The 23429-nt window shown below is 42.2% G+C and overlaps 1 protein-coding gene across 1 annotated transcript in view; it reads left to right on the plus strand.

Annotated features, from left to right (window-relative positions):
• Positions 1–23429, plus strand: part of nalf2 (NALCN channel auxiliary factor 2) — a 126775-nt gene that overhangs the window by 98856 nt on the left and 4490 nt on the right. The window contains exon 2 of the mRNA XM_066714738.1: positions 20756–20927. Coding sequence (XP_066570835.1) covers positions 20756–20927 — 172 coding nt within the window. The remainder of the gene's footprint in view (positions 1–20755; positions 20928–23429) is intronic.

Raw genomic sequence — 23429 nt, forward strand, 5'->3', positions numbered from 1 at the left:
TGTAATGTCATTCTTACACAGCGATGGTCTTGTAACGTTGACAGGTTTTATGAAGGCAAATGACGAGGAGATCTTTTCTCTGAGTCGCCCTGCGCTCACGTTCCCTAATAGAGCGCCAGGGCCCGGGAAGTGATTCCTCGCGTGCCTGGCATTTGCTGCAGCGCAATTACCGACGACAGAAACTGTAAAGTGTGTTTAGCGGTCTGTTTATGGTCCTGTGAAGACTCAGATCCTGTCCTTGACACGCTGGGATCAACATACGTCTCTCCCATGAGAGTTGATGGTGACCACAGTATCGCAGTACACGGCCAATCAGCCCGCACTTATAATTTAATCCTTTCTTGGATATTTAACTTCCTAAAGAAAAAGCAAGTCAGTAATCATCACAGAACAATTAAACCTGTCAAGCCATTTATTTTTTCTAGTTTGGTTGGTTTATGACTTTTCTTTGGTTCCCTGTCTATTTCTCTTCTGTGCTGTGAAGTCTTGTAGCTGGTTTGGTAGGTGAGGTTGGTCTGCTCTGAAGTTCAAGTGCTCTGGCTGTGGGGTTGTCTGTCTAGCAGGTGTATTTATAGGGCTTTAAGGATTGTCTGTGGAAACAAAGGAGGAAATTATTGAGAGCCTATAATGTGACAGTCTGCAACACCCTGAATAACCGAATAACTGAATGCAACAACAACAAAAAGACACATCTATTGATCAGTATTCCAGTGTCGAATATGCGTTTGTGCTTTCTCATGTCGATCTCATGTTGTGTGTATCTCTTGCGTTGGCGCTCGGTGTGTTGACTGCGGTCGACCCGGGGATCACAGGTGGAGCAGCTGATTTACATGGCAAAATTCACAGCATTAACCTCATCTCAGCAAAAACCCTTTATTGATTGATTCATTCATTGATTTAAAAGAGCAAGCGCTGTTCATTTAGTGAGCTTTCAATTTCAAAACACAGAGGTACACAGTGACCGCCTGGCCACCCCCAGTACAGCCCCTGTACACTGCGTAACGCCCCGGTGTGCCTTGTCACAGTGCAAGAGACACTGTTTGTGACCACTAAGCATCTCATAGCAACTTACTGTATATATATATATATATATATATATATATATATATATATATTATGAATCTATACATACAGAGCCAGACATGAGCTCTCAGCCAAATGCAATGAGCGCTGACTGCAGCTGAAACGGATGACAGAGGTATGAGCAGCTCCAAGTAACAAGAACAGTCATGCGATGCAATCGAAAATAAAATCACTACTTTGAATGTTTTCATGCACTTGTTCTACTGAAAACACAGATGCGTCACACACTTTTACCAATTATAAAAGAAACTGACGCCTGCTGTGCTGTTCGGAGTACCTCTGGCCACAGACTTGCAAAGTAGCAATGCAAATCCTTTTATGAAATACATTTCTTTTCATACAACTGTGTAAAATACAAGAGGTGTTTATTCCTTGATATTTAGAAAGAAAGCCTTGGGGTGTCTTTTACAGTTGCATTAAGTTCTGCGTTAGAGACGTATGAAAATGGTAGAGGGTCACTTGAGGATCTTAAAGCCTAGAGACTTTCAATGCCATTATAATCTCCTGCAGTGGAAGTTAAAAATGGTCATCGACGCTGAGAGAACAGGGATATAAAGTGTTCATTAGCAGCAGGAGAAGAAGACAGCTAGTGTTTGCATTTGTACCTCGGGTATTCATTTTTAATTTGGAATTTAAATATGTTTTTGATAGAATAGTTTAACATGATGTTTAACTATTGAAAAGTACAGTTTAACATGGTCTTGTACAGGGGCAGCTTTTGACTGGTGCACATTAACTGGTCTATTGGATATTGGATCTTCGGTTAAGACTGTCTAACGCTCTCCATCCTTTAGGGTTGGCTTTATTTAGTGTCGGATACTTTTGTCCTGCATTCCTGATCCTGTTTACTGCAGTGTAATGTTTGAAATGATTGACCTACCTTTAAGGCCAGTAATTCACTCGCCGGCTGTCCACTGAACTGGTTTCTGTGCAGCACCGTCTCTTTGGGAACGTGGCAACCGCAGTTTTGTACACAGTTTTGTAAATGAGGTCATAGCAATTCATTGAATAATCTGGACATGACCGCCAGCTATTTCTGCTGCACGAACGCGCCCTGAGAGTGTATCGGCCGCATCTGTACAAGACGCCACTTATCCCACATTATCCCAGAAGATCTCCACGTACAAGAGGTATGTTCTGGTGGACACTCCCTGTTGATCGAGGCAGGGTTTCTAATTACAGCGAAAGAGACGGGAAAGACATGCATAATGCTCTTGGAATTGGCAGATATCTTCACCAGCCAGCGGACTAGTTTTTCTGCCTGCTGTTCAGCCTGTACTGTATAGATTATTGACGGCACTTAAAAACAATACATAACAGCCTCTTTCGACTGGGATATTCCCCAGTCCTACACAGCCCCCAAATAGATGTCCTCGTTTAACCTCTGACCATCTTTGTAGGAGGGATATAGATCGCATGCAGTGTTGACATGTCAGGCACCAGTGGAAATTAGGCACGAATTCCCAAAGCTCTGCTTCCTCAAACAAACCCAACAGCCCGAGCAGTTGTTCAAACATATCTTGATCCACGAAGCCTTTCATCTAGGTATGCGCTGAAACCTGTAATTTGCAAGACTTTTAACACAGAGAGGAAAAGTTTTCTGTGGCTTGACATTTCCAGTTATGAAACCATGTGGGTCTTCTCGTATTTTTACAAAACAGATCTGAATTTCTGTGATTGAATCGATAGAGAAATGGCACAGATGAATGCCTCCAAATTGAACATGTTACACACACAGTTGCTAATAATACATTATCTCGTTAAGACTTCGAGGCATGTGTTGAGCATGTGTTTGGCAGGCATTTCAGCACTTCAGCACCGATCTCTTATACACACTTATTGGCCATGTTTTACTAATTTATTTGTGACGAACTAGCATTTAACAAAGCATTTAACACCTGCAGTGCTACAAGAGAGTCAATACAAATCTGGCAATGTTTTATTTCAGCCGTAAATTATAATGAATTAGTCATTTATCTGAGTTGTGATTTTGAGTAAGAATAACAGTAATGAGAGACTTAAAAAGGCTTATATAGCGATCCGCAATGTGTGGAAGAGCGATTCGTTTGAAGACATGCATTTGCAATGTGTTCCTAATATGAGATGTATAAAATATGTTAAAAATGTGACTGAATAAAGTGTAATCAAGACTTCCAGTTACCCAATATGTCATCTTACATCTGTGCTGCCAGTGAGGTGTATTTACCGTGTATATAAACATATGAAATGGTTGTAATGCTTATATAGGTGGTTAGAATGAAAATGTGTCAGATTAGTCTTCGATGGATAACTTTAATCCAAAATGAAAATGTTCTCAGGTCTGCTTCTCTAATCGTAAGACACCATAGTCATTAAATAATCAATTCCATTGTGTAGCGCAGTGCTGGGGCTCTCACACACGTCTGTCTCAGGCAGTGTTGAGTGTCAGACCCTGCTTGGATGACTAAAGTGCGTTTCACTCGAAGGTCCACTTCTAACCGCGAGTCACATTTCAAAGCCTCGCCTTTGCCTTCAGCTGCATCTGACTATCTTTCCCAAAGTGCGCTGAGAATAAATAGTAAACTGGACTCGTGTTTGAAATGCAAATGCCTCGCCTGCCGTCGCTGCCGTTCCCAGGGAGAGCCTGATCAGCGTTACACAACATTCACCGCATCTTTGACTTCACAGCCAAAACAATGACAGAAGGCATTCAAAAGTGCTTATAAACTTAATCAGTATAGATTTGTTTGAGACAAATACATAAATAAATGGAATTGGTCATTATTAGATGAATTAGTACAAAAATATCAATAAAGAGGAGAGTTTAAATATGTTAATTGCAAGAGGAATAATGATAGTTATACTTGTAATAGCTATTGTAAAAAATCTACAGCAACAACCGTAATACTAAATATCACATCAAATCAGATGAAACAAATGACTGGTCATGAGTAAAGTGTAACTCTTAATTTGAGTAAATAATCCCCTGGCCCCTAGTCGGGCTGTGTGCCGAGGACTGTGTGCCCCGCAGGCTGTGACAGGCTGCCAACATATTGTGTAGTCAGTGGGTCTCTCTCGCTCTCTTTCTCTTCCCCCCTCTCTCTCTCTCTCTCAGTGTTTTGGGCCACTCACTCCAAAAAGTAAAAAGCTCCCTGCTGAATCCTTAGGTCTTACAGCTCATATATAAACCCTTCTCTCAATTTGTAGTTCCTGGAATTCTGTGGCAACCTTGAAAACAGGAAGGAAAGTAGGACAGGGAATCATTTGGCTGGGGAATTACAAAGTGTGCCACCCTCTCTCTAGACACAATCTGTATAAAGACCCGAGGATACAAGCCAAAATGACAGAGATCTGCTTTTAGGACTGAAAACAGCAGGAACTGCTTTGCACAAAGGGTGGTGGGAGTGTGGAAAAAGCTGCTGAGCTGCATTGTTGTATCATACTGATGCACTTGGCCTGATCTGACATTTTAATCAAGAATCTACTGGTGATCATATAAGCAAGCTAGGCCAGTTGGTGTCCTGTGCCCAGACAGAGATCTAACCTGTTTATACTTCTGATAGACATGTTACACATTATTTGCTGTCTAAAATTTGTGAAGGTGTAAAATGTCTCTGTTCTATTTCCAAGTGTTGCTTCAGGGATGGATTTACATTATGGACAAGTATTTTGAGTTTTCAGCAGCTGCTCATTTTAGCAGTAAACGCATTATAATTTAAACAAAAGTGCTGGCGTTTACGCAAATGCATGATGTGAATCTCTCTGGAAGTGCTGGACGTTTCGGACACACTTTGATGCAGTCGCTACGTTGGCAGGACTTCCTGAGATGCCCCGGTTGTGCACCTGCGTTAGACTTGGCCCTATGACATGATGCCACGGTTAGCTGGAGCACCTGCTCTGAAGATTGACACTGGCATCTGCTTGTTAGAAATCAAAATTGTAATGTGCTCTGCCTGATGGTTTTATTGTGTCGCGTTGTGAACAGTCACTAACAGAACAGCCCGGTGACGGGATTGAGTGATTGTTACAGTAAAGCTTCACAGGAGATAAACAATGGATTAAATATATAGTACAGAATTAGGCCTCGACTGAGCTGCCCTTTCTGCTCACTCGGATTTCAGTCCCAGGGTTCATGAAATTAAACAAAAATAAAATAAACTGGCCGAGCCCTCGGATCGCCCCTGCGCTGTTCCTTTCTCTCCGTTCATTTGACTCCAGTTAGAACATGTGATCGACATCAGAGCTCAAGGGACATGCGTGACAATAATTATAATAAAGTACGACCTAATAAGAAGAGGAAGACGAGCACGGTCTGCAGTGTTGAATATGATGAGGTATGGAGTGAGAGGAGGATGTGTAAATGAATGTGGTGAAGGACATAGGAACGGGGGAGTAGGGGGTCAAAGAGAAAAAACATTCGCTCCTGTGTCTGGGCACATCTCATCGGGGCCGCTGTGAACGGTCTGACAGGACTGAAGAGTTTTACTCAATAGACGACGTCCAGGCAGGCGAGGTCCTTCACACGCCGTGTCAAGCCATACTGGAGGTCCTGAGCTCGCCTCGAGAGGACAGATCACCAGACAGGAGGAGATGAGCCGGACTCTTTGGGAAGGACGCCAACTGGAAGTGGGACCGAAAGGGCCGTTCATGTAATGTAGTTTATTGTGAAGACCAGGTGTAGGAAGAGCTCCAGCGAAGGAGTGGGAATGGGACTCAAGCTCTTTGTGACTCTCTGGGCCGGTGAACGATGTTGTAGGTACTGTTTCAGCTGAAAGGACGGCTCAGATGAACCTTAAATCCAGTGCGAAGGTTTGGGCGATGCTCTGTGTCAAGCAGCAACTAGAATTTAAGCCACTCGTTCCTGAATGAACTCATTAAGTTAGATCCTCGAATCTATCAACGAAATGTCAGCGCGTTCGCAGTCAGGATGCAATAAAACGCAAATAATAAAGACGTCATCCGTTGGCAGAACCTTTCCCTCAATGTGAGCCTCACAGCTACTTGGTAATATTCATGACTGAAAATACATCTCTTGAATTTTACTTCTCGTGCCACGGAAGGCAAATTTATGGGATAGTTAAACATCTATTAAATCAGTCTGACATTCACTGTTACTGGGCAATGCAGCAGTCAGAGTACAGCATCGGCAGGTTGTTTTATTGATTCTTGCGGAAACTAAAGTGAAAATACTTATTGTTATTCACTGTATTGTTATTATTATAACTTGTGAACGCTCTATACTGAGGAATGTTAAACATTTCAGCCTCACACACCTTTATTAAGACGTATTCGACCAGTGCTGATGAAACAGTGCCGTCTTCTCTGCATTACTCGGCGCCTGCATTGTTCCTCAGCGGGGCAGAGATCTGTGTTTTGTGACACCAGGCAGATGGCCTCCTCAGCAGCCGTCCCTATCCTTTATTAATCCTGTGTGCCAGGTCCTCCGATAAGGAGAGACGCAGCCAGTTGTTTACAAGCGACACACTGGTGTGCATTCGCAGCGATGAGACTGTGTGAAAGCTGACGGAGCCTCCTGGAGCAGCGACGAGATTGGTTACAGCGATTTCAACTGCAAAGTCTGCGCCGTAGCCCAGTAATCATGTAACCAAGAGCAAGTGCTGCTCCTGGTGACAGACGTGTGCTGTGCTGTACTCCTGAACACGCATCGCGCTGTGCTGTACTGGACACGCATCTTCTGGAGTGATTCACCATTAAATCATATTTGTCAGAAGTGACACAATTCACCGAATTCCCACAAAGAACTGAACTCACAAATCAGAGCTGTGCAATGAGATAAGACAGAAAGACCCCCAAACAACAACAACAACAACAACTGTATCTGTTTATACCATAGAATTAGCTACTGATAGACTTTAAATTCATGTGTTGTGTTTACAGTAGCTGTATCTCTGAATCTGTCTGTTTTATATGGCTGTAGTTTTTGTCCCATGGTTTGATCAAACAGCCATATTTGCAAATATTGTATGTATTATTCAGTATTATTCCTCATTTCCCCTTCCTCACCTGAAGATGTATTTAATGATATGTGTGGTCAGTTTTTTAACAGACACTGAGATTTGAAATTGAAAACAAACCGATAGTGTCTGCGCACTGAAGAGACTCTTCCAGTCGCCTGTGGCCGATATTGGACGGCACTGCGGGGGAATGACCTGTTTATCAGGCCTGGCACAGGAGCCGCCATCGAGACGCGCTTCCTCTGCCAGTCTATTAAACATCCCCTGCTAGCCCGACAGCAGACGTCTTCATAGGACGAGCTGCCAATGCGCCGGCCTGAGCGGAGACAGACACCGAGGTCAGAGCATCCCATTAGAGATGGCAGCCGGTGTCTCGCGTCCCGCCGTCATGGCCATATTGTGCCTAAAACACTAAAGGCACTCGCAGGCTGAGAGGGTGCTGTGCGACATATGACACCATGTCCTCACTGTTTCACACAATGCGTTTGATACGTTGTCTGAAAAAAAAAAAACTCTGACTCACAAAAAGCAGGCCTGTCAAAATGTTTTGTGTAAAGTCTGTAATTTCTGTTCTTTTGTTTCAGCTCAGAAGCTTATTTCTTCTTTTTGAGAAAGAAGTCAGTGCGGTTGTACTGTATTTAATTGGCTTTGAATTGTCATTTAAAAGTCCTGCCTAAAACAGCTGACCAATACATCTCGGCTAGAGCAGCAGTTGTGGCCTCCATACAGGCGGCACTTTCATAATAAATCTCAGGCCTGATTTGCTGTGAATCACAACCCCGTTCACATGCCTGGATCATCTATCCATTTGAGAATGATGACCTCTGCTGGCGGATGGCAGTACAAAAGCAGTCAGGCCTCAAATAGAGCGGTATTATTTCTCTGCATGGATATGGAAACTCGAGCTGAGCTGTGTTTAGTGTAAGTTGCAGCGACTGGGCCGACTTCAGTGCCACTGGTTATACATCAGCAGCACTTGCGTGGATCGAGAAACAAAGAGAGACGGTGATTAGACCCATCTCTGCAAAACACATACTTACTTGTCCTCAGTTTTCATGGCAGTTATACATATTCTCACAGACAGTATGACTTCATGGCAGAGGCCCCACAATGTGAACCCCTCCAGAAATTAAACAAATGTTGTGATTTTACTTAGATGTACACATTCAGTCATTATCTTTAATAACTGTAACTTAATATAACATACTTATCGTGACCAAGGCACCTAGGAAATTAAATTAAAGTAAATCAGTATTTCCCTGAAAGCCAAGCTTGTTGGGGAGTCAGCGCAGGGCGAACAGTGCGGCCCAGCTCTCTCTTGTGTGAGTCAAAGGCCATTTGAGTCCTGAAGGCACAATCTGTGAACACGATTAGAAACTAATGGAGCTGAACCTTCATTTTTTAATTCAGCTCCTAAAAAATCAGACGTTCTGTATTGAAATAAACAGCCGTTGCACCGGGCCGTCCATGCGGTGCTGCTGGCGCTTCGCATGCTTGTGTTTAGACTTCCTCTTCAAACTGCAGATTTTCCGAGAATGAAATGAGGCGCCCTGCTATTATCCCAGCCGCCCGAGGACGGAAGCAGACGTGTCTCTCAGACGGGCCAACACAAGCGCGATGAGGCGGTGGAGATTCAGAATTTAAATCTCACTGCCCTGTTATTTAATTCAGATTTCGCCTGGCTTTTACACATCCAGAGTTATTACCCATATCCTCCTTCCCCCGTTAACATCAACGCCATCTGCTCTACAGGATGCGTTTCATTACTGAGACAGTCGACTCGTGTTCATTTCCGGGGAACTCGTGCATTTAGCCTACTGCATCGCTGCGTAACTTTTTATTTTTAAATGGAATTGACAATTATGTTTCCGTTTATAGACTCCTAATGTGAAACTGGCAATAATGCAGATACAATGCTGCATTTTGTATTGTTGTGTGTGTGTGTGTGTGTGTGTGAATGTAAACCCAAACCATTGTTCCATTCCATACAACAGTAAGGTTTTCTTTTTGTCCTTGACGTGTGTAAAGGTATAGCAATGGCTGTAAGAGATACATCTGTGTTTAGTGCAATACCCTAGCAGAGCAGGGGCTTCTTTCATAAGTTTAAACTCCTTTACAAAATGTATCTGCTACACAATCTACATGTACAGCAATTGAAATGGTGCCATTGACTGCATATACGTGTTAAAAGAGCATGTGAACCAAAGAACCCATCAAATGGATGCCAAAAAGAGCACATAAAGATAAAACAATAAACTTATTTGGTATGACATGGAAAAGGGAAGCTATAGATTGAAGCAAGAGGAAACATTACTGTGCCAGTAATCACAAGTCTTTCAGAAAGTACAGCATCATGGGAAGCCCTCCCTGGTCAGATTCTCTTTAAAGGCTTGTTGCTCATCTAACACAATGTTCTGCTTTCCTTGGACAGATGGCATGAACAGGCAGAGAGCACTCTTTGAAAAGCGTGACGCATCGGGCAGAGGTTATAGTGTTTTATAAGGAAGACAGAGTCCGCGATCGGGCCACCCACACAATACGAAGGTGGAGGGAGAGAGAGAGAGCATGCAAACTGTGGCTCCAACACTTCACAAGAGTGGGATGGACCTGCTGATGAACCCCTTCAATAGTGCCTGTGAACTCACTTCACCCAAATGCAGATTCTGTGCAAAGAGGCAGGCACCACTCTTGTGGGCCAGGAAGGCTGGCCTCACACACAAACTAAGGCACTTCCAAATGGAAAGGGGCAGCAGCACGAAGCACCATCCGCTCTCATAGTCTGCCAGTGCTACGTCTCGTACCAGAATACACAGATTTGCTCTCAAAATCAGCGTCTGTAAATCCCCTCAAGAAAAACTAATGGTGGAAACGTTGCTGTTATTGCCGAGTAAATCTTCACTTCGTAGGTAAAAATGCTCTGAGGGGAAACTTCCAGCAAGCACAATCATTTAAATAGGCTTGTGCATTAGCCTAGGGGAGAACGTAGTGTGTTTTAAATGTATGTGAGCAATTATATTTTACCTGGGTGAATTTATCCCAAAATTAAGTCTGATCTCGGAGGGGCTGTGAATGGCAACATGGGAGCCGAGTCATGTTTGTTAAAAAGAAAAGTTGGGCATAAAGACAATCATTCCCCTGGAAATTATCCTCACCTACACGGGTCTTGAATCGCAGAGATTGGCTAATTTGCAGAGGGCTGAACAGTTAGTGCGCAATTGATGGAGTTATCAGCAAACACATAAAGACCAAGTACTCACTGCCGAAGCAATTACAGCGCTATGCATGACTGTATTTGTCAACAGCTAAATACCAATATGTAATGATTCCATATTAGTCACAGTTCATTCTGGAGCAGACCGCGGGACATGCATTGCGGAGCGCTGATTTACAGCAACAACAATCATGCAACTATTTATGGAGTTATTAGCAAATGTGATTACCTTTGTGGGGCTTTTATTGCAACAGTAAAATGCAAGCAGAGGTGTGATGTCACTAGGACAGCTGTTGAGAAGTAGGAATTAGCAACACATGCGCCTTTGACTCATTTATTTTACGGCTTCCTCTGTGCCCAGGTTCAATTAAGTCTTCCTTTTCATCGTTTCAAGTATAGCGGCACCCAAATTTGGCGCTCTGCTTCTGCACTGGCCTAGGCTCTCGATGTACCCGCCAAACTGAGCTGTAACTCTGTTGCCATTGTTTTAACACCAGATGAGGTCGGTGCCTCGTGGCGTTTCGCTCTTGTGTTTTAATAAATGCTGCAAGCAAAGGGCATAACCAATTAGCCACTATGGACTGGGGAAGTCCTACAGCTTGGGCGACTGCTCATGCCTTGCTTAAAACATCATCTGCCAGACCCACATATTGACATAAAGCCTTAACATCTTTAATAAATCAAATTGCATTTTATATAAAATGCCTATAGAAGGTCTACACCCCCTTGATGTACAGCAAACTTCAAGTCGTGCCACAATTTTCCAATTGGATTTAGATCAGGACTCTGACTGTGTCATTCAAGGACATTTACCTGTTTGTTCCTTAACCTCTCTAGTGTAGCTCTGGCTGTGTGTTTCAGGTCATTGTCCTGCTGAAAGATAAACTTCTGTTTCAGCTTCCTTACAGAGGGCAGCAGGTTTTCCTCAAAGACTTTTCTCTACTTTTCTCCATTCATCTTCTCTTCTTCCCTGACAATAGCCCCAGTACGATGAGAAACAGCCTCATGACATGATGCTGCCCCCCAGGCTTCACAGTAGGGATACTGGTCTTTGGGTGATGTGCTGTGTTGGGTTTGAGACCCATAACGCTTTGCATTTAGGACAGAAAGTTCCCTTTTAGTTTCATCAGACCAGACCTCTCAGTTTCAGTCATCCGGTTGGGAGGAATGGCCTGATCTAGGCAGGGTTTTGGTGGTGCCATACATCTTCTTATTAATCAGCCTGACTGTGCTCCAAAGATATTCAAGGACTTTGATGGCCATGTTTCAGTCTTTGCTTTGAAATGCTCCACCCAGCCGAGGGAACCTACAGGAACTGCTGAATTGATCCTGAAACCATGAAAATCACTACAGTTTAACTCAGGTGGAGCCACTTCACTTTGTGTGTGGTTCTGAAGGCGATCACTCACACCTGAGATCATTTAGGTTTGCTATTAAAAGGAGGTTGGACACTTATCCAATAGCTATAGTTTAAATTTTTTACGTTAAAAATATTTTTTCCCTTGGAAGTTGTGGGGTAGGATGTGTAGATAAATAAGCATTTTAACTCTAGGTTATAAGGCAAGAAAAGATTAACAATTTGAAAGGGAGTGTAGACTCTCTATAGGCACTGTGTTTGTATGTGTGTGTGTGTGTATATATATATACAGAGAGAGAGAGAGACCTAGAAGATGACCACATAAAAGATGGGAAGATGATATAATGAGCTTTGCAGGCGTGACATGGAAAGGAGAAGCTATAGATCATCGAAACAAGTGGAAACATTTTCCAGCAGCACTATGTAACTGTAACTATTTAGCCCTGTAATTATTATTATTACTATTATTTTTCCCCTGCTAAGATATAACTATTTGTTTCCTTCCCAGACAATGTGGGTAATTGTGCTCTAATGGGGAGCAGAGCTGCAGTATTCTTACTTAGTACATTTGTAAACCCTACAAAAACTCAAATAAGCAGCTGATGAGAACAATAAGCACCAATAAAAAAAAACTGAACACCCTTCTGTCCTCTTTAATCTGGTCAAAAACTGAAACATCGACTGTGGCATAAAAGCCCAAATGAAAAGCACATGTCCGAGAGTAACATTGCGATGTGATGAAATGCTCTGAAACATGTTATCTTAAGGGCTTGAAGAAGCGTGGACAGCGTGCTAAAATACATGTGTAACACATTTTATTAATGGAGAAATGACATATTTACGACGCTCTCTCTTAATCACAACAGCAAGTACGGGTCTCAAGTACTTCAGTGAGTGTGTCATCGATACAATGCATAAATACATAAATTATCAGCTTTGTTTGAAGCTCTTGTTCTGATCAATTTATTTATTCATTTATTTATTACTTTGGAAGCCACTCAAAAGGCACAGCTTGCTATTGCAATAAGTTTAGGGACGTTGTGGTATCCGGTTTCATTGCGTTGAGTCCCATGCAGGGTTTGCTGGGACCGTGGGGACACAGGAACAAACGCGACAACACAAGACACAAGACTTTGGGCTTTCACCATGCATTTCACCTGTTTTCACTGAATTAGACATTGTACGAAGACAAGTGTGCTGTTTCAGTTCGAGTCCCGGAGCTTGGGCCTCTAACTCGAACAAGAAAGGCCAACAGAGAGAGAGAGAGAGAAAGAGAAAGAGGAAGGGTTTGTTTTCTCTAATATTGACCTCATATCAAATCAGAAACTATAGAAATAATGGAGATCTGTCAAGACAAACATGGACTGCAGTTGGGACTGTACTGCTCCGTGAAATTAGTGGAAAAATATTATTTTCCAGGAAATCTGATTCATTTTAATTGTGTGTATAATCGCAATGTTCTGCCTGTAATTTGGTAATTACGAAAGAAAGTCAAGGTACTGTACATCTACATCTGTTCTTCACATTGTTGTTGTCACAGTTTAGCTTATATCCCTGGCATAGAAACTGCAGCTCCTCCTAATGTTTTTGCCAAGCAGATAAACAGACCCGTCAACATCGGCCCCTTCGCGTTGTATTTCATTGTATTGCGCTGCCCTGAAGAGCCTCCAAGAAAATAATCATCAAGGATAAATCAAGTTTTCAAACAAAGATCTAATGCTGACCGCGGATGAGCAGAGACAATTATTCCTCAAGCCAACGTTGCAGTTATATGCTAAAGTTGGAAAGCAGTGGGAGAAGACCAGTCGATCAACAGAGTTCAGTTCTAACAAAGGACAAATTACAAACTGTTAGGTGATCTGGAATTGATTTCTAGTGGATGGAAAACAAAACACTAAGTTATTTGTAGCCTAAATGTGTAATACAGTGTTAATACAGATCCACATTGATGCATCTCACCAAAAGCCACATTAATAATATCTGAGAAGCTTTGAGATGTTGTCCCGCTCAAAGCTGCCACCCCCCAGCCCGGATCCAGATCAAAGTGAACGGCAGCATTTGAACACAGTAAAACAGTGCAGGGAGCTGCAGCCGCCCGGCTCGGCTCGTGTTGTGATTGATGTTGAATTGTGTAATACCCGCTATCGTCTCTTCACTTCAAACGGCCGCGGCGTGTTGGAAATATATGTTTGAATGCTGCAAGGGGCACGGGGCCTTGCCAGCTCCCCGCTCCCCCGAGTCGGCACATTTTACCTTTTGACTGGTACATCAGAGGAGGAACCTAGATGTAAGAAAGTTGTAGTGAGGAAAAAGAAAAAAATGGAGCTCTGCTGAATTGAAGTGCTAATCTAACATCTTTCAAGAGTGACTTCTTTAAACACTGAGGCATGCATTGTGCCTCGGATATTAGACACTACCGACGTTTTCATTTTAGACCAGGGGGGTCCGACTCCAGTCCTGGGGGGCCGCAGTGTCTGCTGGCTTTCACTCCAGCCCAGGTCTTGGCTCCTTAGTTAATTAAACAATTAACTGGATGAATTTTACTCTTCTCTCCAGACTGTGAAATGTTCTGTGGGTTCAATGTTTTGAGTCATCAGCAAATTGTCAGGTATCAGGTATGAAAATACAATATGAAAGTTTTAGATAAGTCTACCTGAGTCAATAATTAATTGAGTAATTGAGATCTCCAATTGGAACACAAACCAGCCAACTCTGATCAGTCAAAATATTGTTAAGTTGTTTTTTAAGGCACAAATAATTGTCAATACTACCACCTGTCCACTACTACAGTAACAAGAGCCCAATTCTCTTCTATTAATAGCATCCAAACCCGCCTCCGAGAAGAGGATTTCACTGTGATTCCCCCCATATCTGAATGAGGCAGGTCTGAACAGGTCCCGAGTCTTTCTGCTTTCAAGTCAATGGGGTTAATTGAGCTCCGCAAAGTTCTGTTATGGAAAGTAATAGAGAAAACAAACACAAAGTAACCTGGCGTTATTATAGAGAGAGAGAGAGAGAGAGAGAGAGAGAGAGAGAGAGAGAGAGAGAGAGAGAGAGACGTTAAAAGATCAACCAGAGAACACTCAAATAAATCAATTAACGGCTGTACAAATACCAGGTAACAAACATGCACATGGATACAAAAGTCTCCACACACCGCACTATGTTTCGCCTGCCAAAATAGTCATGATCAAATGATCAAAGTAAGAGTTCATCCAGTGCACCAAAAATTACTTTATTTGTGCAGTTCATTTTCCTGCCGTTGCTTTTGGTTTATTTTCCATTGTACCTTTGGCAAATCTTTATTTCAAAAGGGCTTTTGCTGTACTGGCCTCCTACAGTAATACTTCACTGCATGTAAATCAAGTTACATAGAAAAGACCTAATAAATAACACCTGAGGTCTTCACAGCCTGTGAGATGGGAGATGAAACACAATTAATCTAATGACACGTTTTTATTACCTTGTACAAAAGAAAGACTAGGGAACCGGCCCTAATGCGCCGCTACTGCATTTTAATTTATGTGCTACATCCGTTTATGTCCAGCTCTAAATCTTTACATATGAGTAAAGTGAAGTTACAGAAGTGTTGTGAGAAGGTGTGTAGTCTCTCTGTAAATGGATATGGCATGAATAGCTGAGAAAGGGCAGTTAGAGGAGATTTCAGCTTCGAACTTTGAATGTGGAAAAAAAGGCTTAATTATTTCTTAAATCAGAAATGCGAGTTATTTATTTTTGGGTATTCACTCCTGATTCAGACAGGCATCTGCAAAGCCACCTGTTCATCTTCACACTGCAAGCCCCCATCACAAACCAGAGACGGCTCATGTGGCGTAGCGGGTTTCTCCTCCGCTGGGTGGCGCTGTGGGGTGGCACGCTTCGCTGAGACACTCAGGGGCCCCTCAGTCTAATTTCATGATACTTAACCAGAACATGATCTTGAGGCCGAGGAGATTCATTCCAGTGACATGATTGGCCGTTCTTTCTTTCGTGACCTTGCGAGCTGAGCGCCTTAATCCTGATTTCCACGTTTACGGAAGTCATGTAATAAAGCGGAGAGGAGAGTTTGTGAGGCTGTAAATCCAGCCGAGACAGAGCTGCCAATTCTGGGTCAAGGCTTTTAACACTGACACCGTCATCAGAGCTGGCAGCCATTAAACGAGGCATGAATATCTGTTGTTATTGTTGTTTTTTAATTTGAGTTCACTTAACAGATAACAGCTACTGAAGTTGAGACCTTGAAGGTCCACCTCTGACTCCTTTTTATCTTTGCAGTTATGTGTCAATTGACCTCTAATATATGGGTGAACAATAATAATACAAGAGAGAACAATACACTTTCTACAGACGTTGTCTTTAGCAGATATTCCCACAGTATAGCTGACTTGTATTAATTAAATAAACAAAACATATAATTAATGCTAAGAGTATAGATGATATATTGAATTTGAATTAAACAAATCCATAAACAGCTTCCTCTTTTGTGAAATCCACATCTATAAAACATTCTGCGGAAATTTTCTGTTGGGCATTTTGTTAAATATTACAGAACGGCAGTGAAAGTGAACTATTAGATGTAATATATCAATACAAAATTCAGAAGGGAATAAAATTAAGTAGCTCCCCGTTGTCGTCGTCTCAAGATGAAGAGGGTAATGATTTCGAGACCCGAATGTGACGGGTTGTGTAAAATACGAACCTCCTGAAAAGTGAGAAGTGCTTCAGATAAATAAAGAAAAAGAAAAAGTGATGACATTTTGTGTGAAATCTGCAGGATCCCGTCTGACTAAGGACAAGTTGGAAAGCTGCCGAAATTACGTCTCTGCGGCGGTTTTCTCCAGCCTGTCAGTGCATGACAAACAGCGTCCTCAGCAGCTGATGGCTTTTCTAGGAAAACAGCAGAGCAATTTACCAGGGCCTTTAGAAATACAGACTGAGGGGAGAATAATTTCACTCATAATAAAATCCATTTCGCAATATTAGTTTTGAGTTTTCTTTTGAAGGAAAAAAATACTTTCGGCCTGAAAATAATCATGAGTTTCAGACCGTGAATGTGTAAATGGTATAAATGGTCTTGACACTCTATGAAAGCCATTGGCTAATAGTTAAAAGAGAATTATATCAGGAATCCTGTTAGAGGAAAAACCAACCCTGGGAAAGAATTTGTTTTGAATTGACTTGAATTGAAAACTGTGTTGTGATGTCATCTTGCCCGGCTCTCCAGGGCCGTCGGGCTCCCGGTTCTGCAGGTGCAGCCGGACGTCGCTGCTGGTGAACCTGTGACTCAATATCCCTTCAGAACGGATTGCGGTCCGACTCATAATCAGCCGCAGTTCAACAACAGCAGCCTTTATGGAACAGCTTTCACTCACGTTTGTACCCAATCATTTTTAAATGTATCGCCAGGGTCCAGTTTCTAGTACGTATCAATAAAACTGTATATTGTGATCTGTGGATGGATCAACATATTGATTTGGTCAACCAGTAGACCCTGATACTCAAGAGTCAAAGAAACCAGGACCTCATGTCACCACAGAGCTTTGCTCTTATAAGGTGGTGTGAAACAGGGGTACGTTTACAGACAAAAAATCTGACACGGTGTCAGGTAAGATAAAGGACCAGCAGGGAAGGTCTGATATGTTCTAAGTTCTTCATCTGGGTTGGATTATCCCTCTCAGTGACTCCCTCTTCATATGGATTCATCAGAGATTGACTCCTGACCTCAGTACAGTATTTTACTAATTAGTGTGCATGGTGGCTGTTTGCATACATTGATTTCATACTGAATCATACAGTAATACAGCAAATGAGTGACTACCTCTGTCCTGAACTTAATCCCTGAAAAATGGCATGAATGGCTTGGTTGCTTTGTGAGATAGGAGCAAACAATTTGTTAACCCACTGGACTTCAGTCTGCTATTAGACCAGCAATGTGGCCGTGTAACCCTTCATAGAGCAACAACAGTCGACTCGGGAGCGAACTGGAAAATAACACAAGAGTGTAGATCTGTGGCAAAAACCTCTCTGTGCAACATCTGGAGAACTTTGGATCGGACACCAACATAAGTAGATCTACAAAACCTCAGCACTGGTGCCTCATAAGATATTACTCTCGACAGCACAATGATGCCGGGGAATATTGAGAATGGTTTCATTGGTTTATTTAAAATCAAGTCAGAAACTCAATGCAATGTTTTCTTAACAATAGCTCTAGGATGGTGCTATAGTTCATATGTCAAGATTGCTGATCACAGGGGACCATTTGTGTAACCCTTTGCAGAAGAATTCAGCGGACCAGTCAGCTTAAAAGGCTGGATGTATCCCGGAATGAGGAGATCTTGGGCAGTTTGGGTGAGAGGACCACGAAGCAAAGCTGAGCAGTTCTTACTGTACAAACTGTGCAAAATGACAGGTCTTATACAATAAGAGACACTCTTGACCTGACTTTTAACTTAATATTAATCACACACCTAAGGATTAGACACGCAGATATCTTTACAGTGAAACAAATGTAACAATCAACCCCCCTTCTCTCCATCTCACAACATTTCCATCCAGATGTCACTGTAACTGACCTTTCTGTCGTGTTTTCATGCTGGTTAAATGTAACGAAATTAATGCAAATCCTGTAAAACTGGCACCACTAGCATTATGTGTCCTGAAATGTTATTTGTAACGGAAGAATTTGTAATTACTGATAAATAATAACCTGCACCGGATTATATTTATACACCCAATGACAGGTATGGAAGTGTTTTGAAACTTCTGGTCTGTGATTGGCTGGTTTCTCGCGTGTGATTTATAATACTGTCAATGAGCGTGGTGTCAGGACAACACCTCTCTACACTAGTAAGGAATCTTAAAGAGATGGCAAGACAAGAGAGCTTTTACAAACGATCACATTGTGCTATCCACCCAGTTGAAAATCAAAACTGATAATCCCTTTTCCTGAACAAGGACTCAGTATGATATTTCCAATCCCAATGATTTTAATGTGACTTAGAAAATCGCAGATCCTGAAAACATTGGAAAACAAAGGAAAACATTGCATTGAGTTTCTGACTTGATTTTAAATAAACCAATAAATCCATTCTCAATATTCCCCGGCATCATTGTGCTGTCAAGAGTAATATCTTATGAGGCACCAGTGCTGAGGTTTTGTAGATCTACTTATGTTGGTGTCCGATCCAAAGTTCTCCAGATGTTGCACAGAGAGGTTTTTGCCACAGATCTACACTCTTGTGTTATTTTCCAGTTCACTCCCGAGTCGACTGTTGTTGCTCTATGAAGGGTTACACGGCCACATTGCTGGTCTAATAGCAGACGGGGCCTCTGAAATCCAGTGGGTTGACAAATTGTTTGCTCCTATCTCACAAAGCAACCAAGCCATTCATTTTTTCAGGGATTAAGTTCAGGACAGAGGGAAGTTACTCCACACCACAGGAGAACTCTCCAAGAGTGCGCTCAGGGTGCCGGTGAATGGAGCTGCGCTGGACAATGAAGTGCCGCCGCAGACGTGATGAGTTTAATGTTGATGTGATGAGCCTAGCTCACTCTGTTGGCATGGCAGCAGCGGTCTCAAATAAAACCGCTCTGTTCCAGCGGCACGAGTGAAACCAGCTGATATAGCAACGTAGCTTTTTTCTGTCTGGGTATTGAAAGCTATAAAGCATTACGCCTTCCTCTACCCATGTACTGGATTAATTGATGACCGGTTATCGTTTTTTAAATGTTCTATTACTGTGTTGACTTTAGTTGTGTTGACGCAGATGACTGACTGAGGTCCATTCTTGTGTTTGAGTGGAGAAATTATTAGAAACATTTCAGCAGTTTACAACCCCAGTCAAGACTTGGCGTGAGCGATCAGTTATATGAACATAAGAAAGTTTACGAATGAGAGGAGCCCATTCGCCCCATCGTGCTCGTTTGGTGTCCATTAATGACTAAGTGATCAAGGATCCTATCCAGTCTGTTTTTGAATATTCCCAAATTGTCTCTTCAGCCGCATCGCTGGGGAGTTTGTTCAGATTGTGTCGCCTCTCTGTGTGAAGAAGTGTCTCCTGTCTTCTGTCTTCAATGCCTTGAAGCCCAGTTTCCATTTGTGTCCCGGGTGCGTGTGTCCCTGCTGATCTGGAAAAGCTCCTCTGGTTTGATGTGGTCGATGCCTTTCATGATTTTGAAGACTTGGATCAAGTCCCCACGTAGTCTCCTCTGTTCCAGGGTGAAAAGGTTCAGGTCCTCAGTCTCTCAGTAGGACATTCCCTTCAGACCTGGAATAAGTCTGGTTGCTCTCCTCTGAACTGCCTTTAGAGCAGCGATATCTTTCTTGAAGTGTGGAGCCCAGAACTGTCCACAGTATCCAGATGAGGAATAGGATTGTGGAAGAAGTATAGTATACATGTTTCCATCAGCCTGTAGCCTTATTTACACATACATGTATAATTGCAGATCTGCGGCCCCTACGTCTTCTGTAAATTATTATCTGCAATGCAACTGTCCGTGCCTGAGAATCACTCTGTGCCCCCGGGAGTCGAGATTAGAGAGCCCTTGGTTTTTTGCGCCCTTCGTGCCCATCTGAGATCAAGGGATTATTAAAACAATGCTGTGGCTTTTTTTATTACAACAACAAGCAAATGCCAGCCTAGGTGTTATCGAAACCATCGCATGTTGGCAGTTTGGGAAAGAATCGTAACAGCCGGTAGCCAAGAGGAAATTAGCATTTTTCCAACTTCAAAGGAAACCTCATACTTTAATGAAGAATCGGAATGTTGGCTGAAATACTTCGAGATTTGCTTAAATATAGCGAGCGAATCCATCACTGGGTAATAGGCATGCCGGACCGCGGTGTAAGAGGAAACTAGAGGGAGCGGAGCCAATGCTTTCTGTTTTTAGAAAGGGGTGCCGTGGTGATTTGAGAGTAAAGCATGGCACATTAAAGATATGTGTCCTTGTCCTTGTGTTTCTTGTATAATGTGATTGTTATTGTGAGTGTCAGAACCTGTCAAAGAAATAATTCACTATGAAATTATATATATTTATTTCAGTACAATTGTCCACATGTCCCAACCATCTTGCCTTCCTGCTGTAATATATCGAGGTCTCCTTTGCCTTCTGTGCACCCATCTTATAGCTGTTTCTTCTTTCTTCCAGTCAGTCTACAAAGCCTGGTTATGCTCAGAATATTTCAATGCCACCCAGAGCCAGTGTCACCACAGAATTCCCTGCAAGCAATACTGTCTGGAAGTCCAGACCAGGTGTCCATTTGTGTTACCAGACAATGATGACCTAGTCTATGGTGGATTATCGAGTTTCATCTGTACAGGTAAGTGATACGCCCGCAGTGTTGATAAGCCTGATGAATCAGGGCAATGCCTGTTGCCGGGCTCTTATTAATCACCTCGCATGGCCTGCAGGAAAATGCGATGTGAGGGCACTAACAATAGAGTGAAAGAATGGAGTTACAAGATACAATCATCCCCTGCGCATCATTGAGACTTGTTGATCAATGGCTGGCAAGAAGGTCGATGCTGTTCTGTGAACTTCCCAGTAAAAGAGATGGCAGAACGACAGTTACACAAGACCAGCTCGGTAAACAGGGCCAGGTCAGAAAACCACACTGATCTGAAGTGCAGCAGTGCAGCCGTATGAACCGGAAGACGTCAGGTCCTCTGCGTTCAATGTCGTCCTCACTGTCTGTTTTTGTGTAGATTCAAATTCTAGTGACAGTGAAGACTCAATTATCCAATGTAGGCACCTACTTCATAAGCACAGCGTCTTTCTCATGGTCGCTGACAATCCACAGCGAGGAGTTGTCTCATTTGACCCTCGTTTCATTGCTGTTTGTGCGGCCAATTATTGTGTCAAAGTCTTTTGCGAAAGAATTCATCCGAGATCTGTTGACCTTAAGTCTACTTCAAAAGCAGGGAAGGTGTCGTGTTTGTAAAAGGCAGGCGCTCCACTCCTCAGAGCCATGCATATTCATAACAGGGTGGGTTGGGGGGATTAGCTATGAGGCATTCAGACAGATGCATATATATTCTATTTTGTTCCTTGCAGCTTGACATTTCAGAAAACAGACACAAAATAGGAGTGTGCATGTGCAGGAAGGAGTTTGGGATTTTTTGATCTTGCTAAAATGCATTGCCTAGTTTCTGTATTGCCCAAACGTCAATCTCTGATGAAAGAATAAAACCTAATCCTTTCGAGTACTTCAAATGCTGTGCAATGCCCGTGGCACCCAAGACAACTCCGGCACTGACGATCCGGACAGACACTCAATTATTTTTAGCATTTTTGCATGGTATTCATTCAGTACTATAGCTATAACTATAAACCCCCCATAAATGGCTACCCTGGCACCAGACCCTGCTTAAGCACCACTGTTTTGTTTTGTTTTTTAACACACACACACACACACACACACACACACACACACACACACATACGGTGTCAAGTTATTGGAATTAGGACGTGTCTGACAGGAACAGGTTTCCCTTCCTCAGCAGCTTAAGCAGTGTTCCTGCTGGCTGTGGGATCGCAGTGTGTATCGGATGTGGAAAGTGATCTCAACACTGCCCTCTGGATGAGGGAGGGGGAGGGACGCCTTCAGTTCATGTTTTCTCTTCTCATCTGTTCCCTCCTCACTCTTATCTGTTTACAGAGGGAACTATTTACCACGAATGGCCAGAAACAGTTCTATCAGGGTTTCGTGTTACCGAAGGGTTGTGCTGTTTGTTTTAAATCATTTTGGCTCTTGTTTGTTACCTCCATAATAATGTGCCTAGCAACCACTGTTTTATGCTGTTGGGAAACTCGATGGCAGTGTTTTTATAAGAACTGTCTGTATGTGCTATTATTATTATTATTATTATTATTATTATTATTATTATTATTATTATTATTATTATTATTATATCTGAATTAAGAAAGGAAGATAGTATTACCAATTAAGTATTAAGTATTACCAGACAATGCCTGTCAGTAGATGTTACTTTATACTTCAAAGTACTTGAATTGCATCTAATTGCAGAACTAAACTTGTAATGTTATCATTATTTCAATACCCAAATTATATATATATATATATATGGCTGGCAGCAGTTATGAGTATTAAATATATATAATACATTACAATTTTGAACTCTATCACTCTAAGACCCTGTGTAGGTAATTTGCCACAATCTCACAGTATAGTTGTTTTGAATCAACTCAGCTCTCTGATTCACAAAACAGCAACTGACTGAATCCCTCAATAATGAGTAACAATTGGGCTCATTCTGTAATTCATTTAACTGCGGTAAACAGAGATTTAACATCAACAAAATGAGGAAACACTGAAACATATGTGTTTTTTCTCATACATAAACACATGCATGTACATCAATTAATAACACAAGCAGGGACAAAAAAAAACTAAACATTTGGTTCAGTAGCCTAGATGATTTAAAACCTTGTGAGCTCAGAGAAATCAAGTGGTATTCTTTATTTATTTCAAGTAGGTATTAGGACAGAAACATACCTTCTGTTTAGAGGTTTTTTTAATTTGATTACTTATTAAACTGTTTTCTTGTTTTCCATCATGTTTTGGCTTTCCCAGGTAAGTCAGCTGTAAATTCACAATCCTCTTGTAATGAACAATATTTGCTTCCTGTCTTTTCACTGAGTGGCAGGTTATTGAATCTTATTGAATCCTGAAGCCATTAACAAGCATTGCTTTAGAAGCTTTGGAGAAACCCTCCCCCAAATTAGGCCAGTCGTTCAAGTATTGACATTAGTTCAACTAAGAGTCCACTAAAGCTTGCCTTGGTGAGCATCTTTTCTGTTC

Source organism: Amia ocellicauda, chromosome 10 (assembly GCF_036373705.1).
Source record: "Amia ocellicauda isolate fAmiCal2 chromosome 10, fAmiCal2.hap1, whole genome shotgun sequence".
Classification (NCBI taxonomy): Eukaryota; Metazoa; Chordata; class Actinopteri; order Amiiformes; family Amiidae; genus Amia; species Amia ocellicauda.